This window comes from Rattus norvegicus, chromosome 10, assembly GCF_021556685.1.
Source record: "Rattus norvegicus strain SHRSP/BbbUtx chromosome 10, alternate assembly SHRSP_T2T, whole genome shotgun sequence".
Taxonomy (NCBI): Eukaryota; Metazoa; Chordata; class Mammalia; order Rodentia; family Muridae; genus Rattus; species Rattus norvegicus.
Window position 1 is genome coordinate 43,507,545 of NC_141543.1, and position 13,288 is coordinate 43,520,832.

At 43.3% G+C, this 13,288-nt stretch overlaps 2 protein-coding genes across 4 annotated transcripts in view; one reads left to right on the forward strand and one right to left on the reverse strand.

Annotated features, from left to right (window-relative positions):
* The window catches only part of Aff4 (ALF transcription elongation factor 4), an 80,027-nt gene extending 71,656 nt beyond the window's left edge, over positions 1–8,371 (forward strand). For all 3 annotated transcript variants that reach the window (NM_001440093.1, NM_001107001.3, NM_001440094.1), the window contains 1 exon segment: positions 2,564–8,371. In NM_001440093.1, the coding sequence (NP_001427022.1) occupies positions 2,564–2,691 (128 nt within the window). In that variant the 3' untranslated portion in view covers positions 2,692–8,371.
* Positions 8,372–9,501: 1,130 nt separating this feature from the next.
* Leap2 (liver enriched antimicrobial peptide 2) lies at positions 9,502–10,572 on the reverse strand. The gene is made up of 3 exons (NM_001393341.1): positions 10,451–10,572; positions 10,150–10,286; positions 9,502–9,669 (listed from the first exon to the last, which is right to left on the reverse strand). Exons 1-3 carry the CDS (start codon positions 10,505–10,507, stop codon positions 9,633–9,635), a joined length of 231 nt encoding a protein of 76 aa, NP_001380270.1. The 5' UTR covers positions 10,508–10,572; the 3' UTR covers positions 9,502–9,632.
* Between the last annotated feature and the right edge of the window lie 2,716 nt (positions 10,573–13,288).

Here is a 13,288-nt window from a genome sequence, read left to right on the forward strand (position 1 = left end):
GGCTGGCATACAGTTCAGAGATTTAGTCCGTTATCATCATGACAGGAAGCATGGTGGCACACAGGGCACACAGGTAGTTGAGAGGTAGTTGAGAGTTCTACATCTGGCTCTGTGGGCAGCAGAAGTAACAGTGATGCCACTAGACCTGGCTTGGGCTTCTGAGACCTCCAAGCCTGACCACAGAGATAGACTTCCGCCAACAAGGCCACATCTATTCCACCAAGACACACCTGTTCCAATATGACCATGCCTCCTAACTCACTCATTATGGGCTTAGGGGGACCCTTTTTTTTTTTTTCAAATCACCACAGATTTTACCCTGTATTGACATTAAAGATTCATCAGATCTGAGCCAGTTGGTGGTGGCACATGCCTTTAATCCCAACACTTGGAAGGCCAAAGGCAGGTGCATCTTTTGAGTTCAAGGCCAGCCTGTTCTAAGAGCAAGTTCCAGGATAGCCAAGGCCATTACATAGAGAAACCCTATCTCAGTAAAAACCCAAATTCAGTAAGTAAATAAGTAAATAATCATCAGACTGAGCTTGGTGAAGCAGACCTATAGTCTCAGAAGGATTGCAAGTTGGAAACCAGTCTGACGTACATTGCAAGACCAAATTTTAAGATCAATAGGTTATTATGTGGTGTCACTTTGATGAGCATGACATAACATTTCCTTTTAAACTTTAACTTACACTTTTGACATCCATGATGACTATTGCCTCGCTCCATTATCAGGAAATAAAAAAATTGATTATGTGCCAGGCATAGTGGTGCCTGCCTGTAGGCTTAGATTTTTTTTTTTTTTTTTTTTTGGGTTCTTTTTTTCGGAGCTGGGGACCGAACCCAGGGCCTTGTGCTTCCTAGGTAAGCGCTCTACCACTGAGCTAAATCCCCAGCCCCAAGCTTAGATTTTTTAAAACCTTCTTTAATAAGGGTTCTCAAACATTTCGACCCCTTTTCTAGCCCACCATACAAAGGTAGGGAAGAAGGTAAATCGGTAAGGGAATGGGAACCTGTTTAGCAGTGATTCCTTGGGGCAATTCCAATCTCCATTGTAAGGATACCAGCCTCCCAGTTCAGTAATGTCGGGATAACAACAGTCCAGTTCAAAAGTGTCACCAAACAGAAGTGTTGGCACAATCCAGCAGAAACTGCCAGACCTCTGCTGAATCAGCAGAGTCTGTGGGAGTGACCAGGACCAGCCGGAATGCCAAGAGTTCTCTGCTAGTGCCTCTCTCAATAAAGTGAAGATCAGCAAAGATGAGAGACCAACGAAGTGTGTTGCACAGCTAGCTATACAAGTGTCCGAATCACTGTCTATTGAGTCCTACTCATGTTCTCTCCGAACATCATCACATGACACAACCAGAAACTTGCACTTCATCTGCCTGTAATTCCAGGAATTGGGAGCAGAAGGTGTAAGAATCAAGAGTTTGAGGTTATCATTGGAGTTTAGAGCAGCCTAAGTGTGTGAAACCCATTCAGGAAGGGAGTGAGGGAGCAAAGAAAAACCATCAGCAATATTCTGTTCTGCCATTCCTTCTGCATTATTAGTTGGAATTTCTATAGAGACATTTCCCCTTAAGTGTCAGATCATTTCTTACCTTTCTTGGTTATTGGGTAGTTTTTTAACAACCTTTTTCTCTGCTTATCTGAGAGCTTTCTTTTTAGAGAAGTATTCAAATACTCCATCCCTGTCTGCTCCCAACACTACAGTGGAGTCAGAATCTAGGACACTGTCCTCTCTTCTGGTTCACGCCATCCTGATGGAGAGCCATTGTTTCTCCCTGAGGAGGAGTCCTTATTTCTGTCCTTTCAGTTTTTAAACTTCTGGCTAAAAAGAAGGGATGTATTGGTGGTACAGGGCATCTGATAATAGCAGAAAGGTTTGTTACAGACTTTCTTTTTTTTTTTTTTTTTTTTTTTTTTTTGGTTCTTTTTTTCGGAGCTGGGGACCGAACCCAGGGCCTTGCGCTTCCTAGGTAAGCGCTCTACCACTGAGCTAAATCCCCAGCCCCTGTTACAGACTTTCATGGAGTTACACAGGGGCTAGTGTGGGAACACACTAACACTATTTCCTGTTTACTACTTGTTTAAAAAATGATTTATTTATTCTGTTTTATGTGCATTAGTGTTTTTGCCTGCATGTCTTGTCTGAGAGTGTCATATTCCCTGAAACTGGAGTTAGTTACAGACAGTTGTGAGCTACCATGTAGGTGCTGGGAATTGAACCCAGGTTCCCTAGGAGAGCAGCCAGTGCTGTTAACCACTGAGCCTTCTCTCCAGAAGGCTTCTTGCACAGAAATAACAGGTAGAGAGTGCTTTTGAGTAATCTAGTGGGGTGCTGCACATGTGCCAATGGGACCCCATTTTTAATGTGTAGTAGCAGTTGACCATTTTCATCAGTGTTATTTATTTGCAATTTATTACCATACATTCTGTATAAAATGTATTACTTCCTGAACCTGAGATTCTGTAGAGACCTTTAGTGTGGGAGACATGCTATTTTACAGTAAATCAGTGAAGAATGCATAATACTTAATGAATGTTTTTAATTTTCTAGAATTCTTTGCTGAACTGGACAAAGTGATGGGCCCTCTCATCTTTAATGCAAGCATCATGACAGATCTGGCTCGTTACACCCGGCAGGGACTGCATTGGCTTCGGCAGGATGCCAAGCTGATATCTTGAACTGAACATACTCTCGTTGCCTCTGATTTTTTCCACAACACTGTGTCCCATCACAAAGGAAAACTGCCATGACACACACCTAGTCGACACTAAGAATGAGGACTGGTTCTCTCCTCTGGTTCATGTTGTTGTTTCTATAGCCCAAAGCCATCTAATCAATTGACCCTTTCAATATTTCTAATGTGACTAGTATTTAAATGTTCTAAACATGCAGTACATCACAAGATGGTTTTAGTAATTGGAATTCCAGTTGCAATTCATAAATAATCAAGTAAAATTCTATTTATTTTCATTTTTCAAGTTCCCAGATTGGAGCTTGTTTAAAGCTTAGTATTTCTGCCTATAAATTTATTCTGTTGAATATTTAGCATAAATTTAATGTAAGCATTTTATTTATATATTTTGGGAGCTGTGTTACTTAAGAGTTGGCTTGTCCAAGACAGGACTTGTTCTTTCTACAGCTACTCACCTGTGTTCTTTTAAGTCTTACTACAGTTCCACTATTGTAGGGTTTATGCTTGATATTGAGGATGCTCTTCACATGTGAAAAGTCATTTAAGCATGAGGAGATGGCATTCTACATGGGTGCAGAGATGGGGTGGGTCTGGTTTGGTATGCATTATTTCGAAACTGTGAATGTGTGTTGGTAACACTAGCACTCACAAGGTGACTACATTGCATCTAATGCATTACAGAAAGCAGATTGCTAGGGAGGCACGTGATGCTGCATGGCTCCTAAAGGACAATCTTAAACTATGAGCTCATTAAACCTTCTATTCCTTTTTGTTTTACTCATTTGACACTTCACTGAAACAGAGTAAGTTACTCCTAAAAACAGTGGCCCAGTTTCTGAAGGCTGCAGCCTGTATTCATTGATAATGTCTGCAGATTTCCCCTATGGTGGAGAGATTGTGATGCTCAGATATGACAGTGCAGTAGTAACTGGAGCTGAAAGGAGGTGTCCCAGTGTTTTAATGTGGAGATAATGAATTTCGCTTTCCAAAGATCCTCATCAACGATGGACACTTTTGACAGGATTGTAAAACTCACAGTAGCAGCTGGGCATGGTTGTGCATGTCTGTAATCCCAGCACTGGGAAGTGATGACAGGAGGGTCAGGAGGTCAGGGTCATCCTCAAGCTACATAAAGCTAGACAGTGAGTTTGGGGCTAGCCTGAGCTACATGATCCCTCGTCACATTAAAGAAAGAAAGAAAATATACTAGAAAAATATGTAACTTAGCTCAATATGAGCTTTCTTGGAAAGGGGGAAGTAATAGGGGTAGTGCTTAGGAAGCCAGCTCTGTAACAATTCCTTATCAAACTACTGTTCCCGACAAGGTGCGTATAGCAGGGAAGGGCAAGGAATGTCTCTCTTCCTCTATACTTCTTTTTAGTGACCCCCGTCATGTCTGGTGTGCCTTAAATCTTAACTTTAAATGATAACTCTATGGATTGTTTACAGATAAAGTTTTATGCTGGGACCAGATTAGCCATGCATGGTTGGTCCTCTACAATAATAATTTCAAATTCTCTTTGATTTTAAATCTTCCTTTAGAGACACATTAAAATAGATTCCTTCAGAAAAGCTAGTACTTTGGTATCTGACTTAGTGTAATCAATTGGGTATAATGCTGCTTCAAAAATGGCTTTTCCTTCTCATTCCAAAAATTCATCCAATTAGGGAAAAGTTCCCTCTTAATAGCAGTTGATTATTGAGACTTGAATGGAACAGGGGAAAGAGGGCTAGAAATCTTCCCTGCTCCCCTTCACTGCCTGCTCCTGAAGATAGTGAGCTTTGGCCTGCAGTCTCATAGTTACAGAGCTTAACTGCTTTGTGTCTCATTGTTTTTACATAGTGTTGAGGGTTGATATCTACAGCTTATGCTGAATTTAACACTTTTCCCTTGAAGAAATTGCCTCTGTACCTTTCTAGTTTAATCATAGTGTATTTAAGGAATACTTCTTCAGAGGCCGTTGTTTCCTCTCGTGCTAGTAACCTCCGTGGTCTAACAGTTGTGTGTCCTGTCCTTGCCTCTTCTCTCTCATGCTGGCTCCTTAATTTCAGGGAGGTCTTAGAAGTAGAACAAGCGCCCTCTATGCTTTCAGCCTTCAGCAGCTGCAGTGCTGGGGCTCTGCTTTCCAGCTCTGGTCTGTGTGCAGCACACTCTAGAGTGGCTCTGACTCGTGTTAAAGCAGAGTTTCCTACATGTTTATGGTGCTGCTTTAAGATGTTTTCTCTTTAAAACTGTCAATTCTTGGAGAATGAAACTGTTAAACCTTTCATTGTGGAGGATTTTCCTCACCAGGTAGAAATGGGCAATGGATCAAAATCCGATCCTAAGTGATTTGATGTCATAGTGTGTGAGACTATACACTCTTTGTGTCTCTTCTCAGATGTTTTGTCTCAGTCTTGTTCAGCACATACCTTACTCCTTTACAAGTGATCACTCCCCCCTCTCAGTAGGCACCCTTGGTGTGTTTTAGCCATTGAAAGATGATTTGACAAGTGGCTACAAACCTAGTCTGAAGCTTGCACTCACTGTGTAGTTAGGGATAGAAATAGCAGCTGTCATTAATACTCAGTTCACTGCTCTGAAGATCACATTTCTGTGCCAGGAGGCAGCAGCATGCACCATTGGACTCTGGGCAGGCATCTCACACCTGTCACAGTGGTCCTGCCTGGGAGAGGCTGGGCTATGGGGAGCACTCCCCTCCAGGCATTCAAGATTACACAGCCTAGCCCATGTCCCATTCTGGCTGGAGAGCACCCAGCCCTTTCCTTGCTCAGTGACACATTTTTTCTGGGCAAAAAGCTATGAAGTCACTTTATTACCAGTAAGTGCTTCAAATAAAGTCACAGATATAGCCGCTAAAGGGAGAAGATTGACCACTACTGACTTAATTCTCCACTATAAAAGCAGTTCAGAGTCGGGTGTACATGCGTCCACATTGCTGCTGTTGCTGCTGTTGGTTTTTTCTGGGAAGCTCTTACACTAGGGATTTATAGGCATCTGGGCTGCACTTTGAATGACACACTTGTGGCTTTAGAGTCGCTGTTGTTCTTTTGTTTTAAAATTGTTCTTCGTTTCTTTTCATTAAAGGTTTAATCAGCTAGATTAGAGAGCATCATTTGTATTTAACAGCTGAAACTTCGGTACGTTGCCGTTTAATGAATGAACTTGCATTGTGTAGCCAGGGCCTACAAAGGCTCTTGTCAGGAATACAAGCACTGCCTGGGGCTGGTGCTCAGAGGAGTTTTCAGTGCAACCAGTAATAGCTCCATTGGGTGATGCCTAGCTCAGTTGAGAAGGGGGATGCTGTACACTTCTAGGTATGAGGGTATGCGACTTTGGATCTTAAAATTATGTACACATACACACTTTATATATATGTACGTATGTATGTATGAAAACATGGAATTAGTTTGTCAAAATGTGTGTGTTTAGTATTTTAGCTTAGTGCAACTATTTCCACATTATTTATTAAATTGATCTAAGACACTTTGTTCTTGGCACCTTGAATATTAACATTCAAGGATGCAATGTGTATTCCTTTAGATTGTTAAAGCTTAATTACTATGATTTGTAGTAAATTAACTTTTGAAATCTATTTGAGCCCTTCTGTAGTATAATAGGGCTCTTACAGGGTGGGAAAGATTTTAATTTTCCAATAGCTAATTGAACAAAATGGCTTCATTGTATATTTTGATTTATAGGAGTCTGTAGGTGTCTGGGTCCCAAGGACATCTACTGAGGATGACTGTTTTAGGTGGGTGGAATGGTGTTTAGACTATACCTAAGTGACTTGGAAAGCCAGAGCACCTTGTTCAAATCCAGACTCCTGTAACTCCTATTCTTCCAGGATGTGGAACACAAATCCCGCCCAGCTTCACATTTCAATTAGAGAGGCAGACTTCTTTTCCAGTAATATTGTACACCTAGTGTTGCTATGAGTGAAATCAGTAGGAAAAAGTACTGAATGAGGGTCTGGGACGATGCACTGACCTGGCCAGCTGTCACACCTGTAAATGTACCTTTCCCATGCCTACCAGTGGAGGCATTCAGACCAGAAAAGCAAGCCAGCAAGTAACATTCTTAAGGTTAGAGAAAGCCAGTTGTGCTGCTGCATACCCTGAGACAAAGAGCATCCTTTGCCAGATAGAGAGCCTGAGACACCAGGCCACTCTCCACAAACTAGATACATTTAAAAGTTACTTGGTCAACCAGGTGTGGTAGTGCATGCTTTAGTTCTAGTGCTTGGACTGGCAGCTCGAGACCAGCATGCACCACCCAGACGTCTCCCTGTGAGAAGAGCAAAGTGGAGTAAGAGGATGCTGGCCTGCAGAACTGTTTACATGACCCCTTGGTTGATGAAAAAGAACCTGCCGTTTGCAGACCCAGGGGACAGAAAAGAAGCTACGCTTGCCTTGTGAATGGCGTTTAGAACAAGGTGTTCAGGTGAAGTCTCAGTAGCCAGAGGTTTCAGCAGCTTCAATTGCTAACATTTAAGAAGTTGATTTTCAGGAATGTCTGCATGCGCCTCTCCTTGCTGTCATTGATCAGCTCAGCAGAATCATCATCCTTAAATATGGAGAAAGCTCTCAGATGAACGTGGACAAGCTCCTACCCAGAAACCCTAACCATACTTGGTTTTGACTGTGCTGCTTCTGTGTGAGGTTTCTTCTCAGCTTTTAGCCACTGGGGTTTTCTGCCTGTTCTGTACCTCTCTGGAAGATGTCGATTTGGAAGTGCTGCCTTTCAAACCAGTGCCACAGCGTCCGTATGGTTGAGCTTGTCGCTGATTCAGAGGTGTCCCCATTATGCTCACACCTGGCACATCACTGATGTGAGCATTTGACAGTACGTGGGCGAGGGTAGGGGTGGCGCTAGCCAACAGCGCTGGCTTAATTGGCAGGGCCTGCAAAGGCCCCACTTGAGGGCCAGACACTAGGTTGGTTAAGCACAGTTAGGGAAATTTCTACCTAGCCTCCGTTTTGAATGACTCTGAGAAATTTTATATATGGAGGATGGAAATGCGTATATATTTATTGAAGATCTTTTTATTTGAAATTAAAATCCTTTGGTAAATAATGGTTTGATATTTGGGGAGGGTTTTGGAGGGGAAGTAACACAGTTGATAAAGTACAGGCCTGGTGACTCTTCTGAAAGGCTCTGTTGCTGGTAGGAGAGGCCTTTATCTTGTACATGATCCAAGCGTTGTCTTATGTTTCTTTTATCCAAAATATCTAGGCATCTGACACTTTGAACCAAAATTTCAATTGTATACTGTGATTTTTATTTGTTGCAATATGTTAAATTTCAGAGGTACTTTGGGGCTCAAAAGCTAGGGTTTCTAAGTCAGTATGTGCATTCACATAACGAGCTGTTAATGGTGAGCAAAGTATTACATACTAACTAGATTTTCCACATCTGTATAGTATATTATATGTATTTTGTGGTATCGAGATTATAGAGAGTTTAGAGTGTCAAACATGCGTTTAATGTGTATTTTTAAACAAATTTATGGCAATTAAAATATTTGGAGACAAGGGTATCACATTTCAATTTGTAAAACTCTTTTTAACTCTACTGTGTCATTATGATGCTTTGTATAATGCCAAACCATAGCTGGAGAAACTAAGTTTAATAAATATCAGATAGCTTTTCTGTATAACGTTTATATGCACTGTGCTCTCACTTCTTCAGCTCCTATCGTGGTCTTTTTGTGTAGTTGCTCTTTGTGTCTTAGGGGGTCCAGTCTGACTCTGTAAAGGTCTGGTCCCACCAGCACAGGTCTCATTTTTTGGTTACAGAAATTTTGGACTCAGGACTGGAGAGATGGCTTAGAAGTTAAGGGCATGGGGCTGGGGATTTAGCTCAGTGGTAGAGCGCTTACCTAGGAAACTCAAGGCCCTGGGTTCGGTCCCCAGCTCCGAAAAAAAAGAACCAAAAAAAAAGAAGAAGTTAAGGGCACTGCCTGCTGCTCTTCCAGAGGACCCAGGTTCAAGTCTCAGCACTTATATGGTGGCTCACAGCTGTCTGTGACTACAGTTCCTGGGAATCTAACACCCTTACACAGACATGAATACAGAGAAAACACCAATGCACATAAAATAAATTTTTTAAAAAATGTTGGCCTCATGGCCATGGGTCCTGTCCATGAATCTCAGTTGTCCTACACCAACAGACATCTTCAGTCTTTCTTGATGCTCTGAAGACATAAACTATTGTTTATTTTTACTATTTATTTATTTGGGTTTTTTTTTTTTTTTTGGTTTGGTTTTGTTTTGTTTTCCTTAGACAGGTCTCACTGTGTAGCCCTGGCTAGCCTGAAACTCACTGTATAGACCTGACTTTCCTTGAACCTATGGAGATCAGCCTGCCTCTGCCTCCACCTCCCTGATACTGAGATTAAAGGCATGACCTTTTTTTGGATTTCTGATTCATGTTTATAAAGTTATAGACAAACTTTTACACATCCTCAGGTGGCACATGCCAGCCTAAAAAGTTCTTTGCAAAGTACAGAGCCATGGTGTCTGCTCTGCCAAGAGTCACTATTGTTAAACATTGCCTCTGTCCTGCTCGCATGAGATTCATGGAAGAATGAATACTCACCTCACCTCCCAGGTGGAGCAGCACTGGTTAGGGAGCAACTACTGTCATCTATAAGGTGTGAAGGAGCCAACCATGTGTCAATTCCAGACTGCCAGTACTTAGATTTGAGACATTTAATAGTATTGTAGAAAAATAAACTCTGACAAAGTTACGTCTGTACAAATCAACAACAGTCTAATAAGAAATGGAGACCAGTTTAAAGCAAGTATCTGTCTTTAAATATTAAAAACACAAGATTGCTTCACTTAAGTTTCTCCAACCAAAATGCAGTTAACAATATTCCATAGAACGGAGCACTGTTGGAGGTGACTTCCCCAGTATGACTGTCACTCCTGGGCCACACTCAGGGAACAGCGTCGTCTTCTAGCAGGGGAGGAAAAGAAGTGATTAAGATTGGGTGTAGCCGGGGTTGGGGATTTAGCTCAGCGGTAGAGCGCTTGCCTAGCGAGCGCAAGGCCCTGGGTTCGGTCCCCAGCCCCGGAAAAAAAAAAAAAAGAAGAAAAAAAAAAAAAAAAGATTGGGTGTAGCCCTAAGGAGTCCCGGGACACCTGCTGCCTCCTTTTTCTGTTTCATCTGTCCAGTGTTCAGGTTCTTGGCTATCCAGGAACTCTCCTCCATGACGTTTGCAGCTCCATAGTGCGTGCTCACTCTGTCTGTCTGTCTGTCTGTCTGTCTGTCTGTCTGTCTCTCCTCTCTCTCTCCCTCCCTCCCTCCCTCCCTCCCTCCCTCCCTCCCTCCCTCCCTCCCATCTCAGCTTTACCCCTGGCTCTGTGTTTTCTGATCTCATCTCTCCCAGGTTCCCAGTGCTCTCTGGTCCACCCTGTACCCAGGTTTATCACATACTTGCATAGTCTTGTGATACACTCCGAATCATCCCGACATGAGGCACCAATGGGTCTGAGGGAAACCCCTCTCCAAAATGGGGTCATTCTCCGGGTTCTCTTTGCTGAACTCAGTTCTGGTACTGGGGAGCTTTGGGCCTGTAGAGCAAAGGCATATTTACTTTAGCTGAGGAAGCACCCACCCTCTGCTGCACACCCTCAGAAGGGCTCTTTCCAGGTTACAGGAGTTTGAACCGCATTTCTAAGAACTGAGTCTGAGTGCCACGCCACTACTATGTCCAACATACATGTGTGTTTCTTACCTGGCCCAGCAGCAGCAGGCAAGTCAGAAGCACTGCAAAGAGTTTTAGCTGTAGCATCTTGGCAAAAGGAAGATGTTGGAGCCTGAAAGCCAGGGGGCAGTTCCCGTCTCCTTTTATAGACTGACACCTATCTGCCTTTCTCATGGCTGCCAGCTGAGATGGGGCAAAGTTTGTTTGTAATCAGGATCAATGTCATAAGTTAATGTGTACCCAAGGAATGTACTCAAGGACTACACTCCAGGCACATTGTGCTTACTACTCCCTCGTGGACTTTGATGGTGTTGCTGGTCTGGACCCTTAAACCCATCTTATCAGAAATCAGCATTGTCCTACCTTGCCTCTGAAAGCCACGTGAATCCATGAAGGAGACCAGGAACCTTGCCACACTTTAAAGATAACTCAGCAAGCTGGGAATGTAACCGTGGGAGCATTATGACATCCTGGGTTCAATTTCCAGAACCAAGAAAAATTTCCTAAAATAGCTCAGTGAGATGGTTATCATCAAAATGGGATTCTAATAAAGTCTTCAGAAGTAATGTTTTTTTAAAAGATTTTTGGGGTTGAGGATTTAGCTCAGTGGTAGAGCGCTTGCCTAGGAAGCACAAGGCCCTGGGTTCGGTCCCCAGCTCCGAAAAAAAGAACCAAAAAAAAAAAAAAGATTTTTATTTTATGTATATGAGTGCTCTAGCTGTATGTACACTTGCATGCCAAAAGGGCATCAGGTCCCCATTACAGATGGTTGTGAGCCACCATGTGGTTGCTGGGAATGGAACTCAGGACCTCTGGAAGAGCAGCCAGTGCTCTTACCCACTGAGCCATCTCTCCAGCCCTAGAAGTGATGTTGACCTCTGAGCTTTTTCTAGGCAAAAACTACTGACCTGTTGTGTACAGGAAATTAGGTATTGCCTTTTATGGGAAGAGACTTAAACAGACTGTCTACAGTGTTTCAGTCCCCATCAGTCTGCACCTCCAGCTTAGTAAAGACCTGGTTATGAGGAACTCAAACTCCACCCTTAGGTTTTTGTTTTTAAAAACATGTGAGGGAGGGGGTAGCAGAAACTCTTAAGTTGGTGTCATTACAGCTTAGGTACTGAAAACACCAAATGAATCGTGTAGTTAGGGCTTTGGCTGAGCACTCCTAGCAGCCTCAGGGCAGCAGATGGTAGACTGAGTCTAAAACCCAAACACTGACTTCAGTAGGAATGAGTCCCTGTAGGTTCCTAGATTAACACTTACTGTATCGAATGTGCGGAGTTGTGGGTACTAAACAAGACCTTTGATTTGGGGAACATCTTACCACATAGCCCAGGCTAGCCCAGTTTATAGTCCTGCCACAGTCTTGGAAATGGACCACCACACTCGGCCATGGGAATTTTAAAAATTTTGAGAGGGAAAGCTGAATTTGAAGTCAGGATATGCATAGGAGCTTAGATCTCTGTATGACTATAAGAAACCACCCACACAAACAAAAAAGTTGCAAATAGATTTCTCTCTCCCTGGTCTGATATCTCACATAACCCTTCCCAAAGCTGTTCTCATCTTCACGATTGGACATTTGGACAAAAGTCTACATTTTGTTTATTTATCTCAGGCAGAAAAAGAGGAACTGCCAGAGTGCTGAAGGGAGCAGGGTGGTCACCAATTTAAGCAAAGCTAATGTTCTTCTTGCCAAGGGAGAATTGCAGCAGATGTCAGAGCTGGGGTAGGTTGGGATTTAACTGCAATGATCTGGGGGACTCCTCAGCACAAGGAGTCAATGAGTAAAGTCACGTTGTGGTGACAATGCACCTTTAATCCCAGCCCTTGAGAGGCAGAGGCAGGTGGATTTCCAGGTTCAAGGATAGGCTGAGTAGACCTGCCTGCCAGACATAAGCAGTAAGTCCTACCAGTTTAGAAGGCTAAATGGGAACTTGTGCAGAGTTGGGGAGAGGCTGTGTGGTGACCCAGTGAGCATTGAGTAAGAACACAGATGTGACTAGGTAAGCAAAACCGAACAACGTGATGTCCTAGAACCAGGTCTGTGGGCTCAGTGCCGGCCTCTCCCTCACCAGGACTCAGATGTGCAACTCATCCGAAAGATGAGCTCTTCATCCTCTCTTCTTTTGCTGCCTTCCTTTGCCCTGAGCAAAAGCAAAATAGCCTTTTGTGTCACTCCTTAAGTTCATCATAGCCCAGTCAGGGGAAAGAGCCTGAAGCCCCATGGCCTTTGCACAGGGAAAAGATCATTCACGCTCATGGGCACCGCACTGTCCCAAGGCCTCCAGATTCAAACCATCCGCAGGCCAGCCCTCCTCCCAAAGAAATGACGTGTTAGGGGCAAGTTATGCAACATCTCAACAAAACCTGTATTTAAAGGAAATGTGGAAGCTACACTATGCCCAAAATTTAAACTACCCATCTGTTCTCTCCTATCCTCTAAATGAAGAGCTATGAGCTCCTTCCTCACAGGCCTCAGCTGCCCTAGTTCCAACCATAACACAAGGACTCTTGACTGGAAGGCAGAAGCTGTGTGCTGCAAAGTATATCTGACCATCTGACCGCAGGCCAGCCCTTCCTGTCTTTAGCTTCAGTCTTTTGCTCTCATGTGAGATGAGAGTAGGCCTCAGGCCTCGTGGACACATTTTGGGATTCAAATGATTAATTTACACGAAGAGAGAGACTAACAGGTTTGCTAGCAAGAGCTTGCTCACACCAGGTACAACCTCAGAGAAAAGTGCAGGAAAAAGGAGAAAGGGGAGACACAGTGAGTAGCTGTCTGAATGACTTCCAGGACTTCCGGGTGGGGAGGAGATCATTAGGACTGGGCAGTAATGGGACACTTCAGTGTCATCCCAGAGC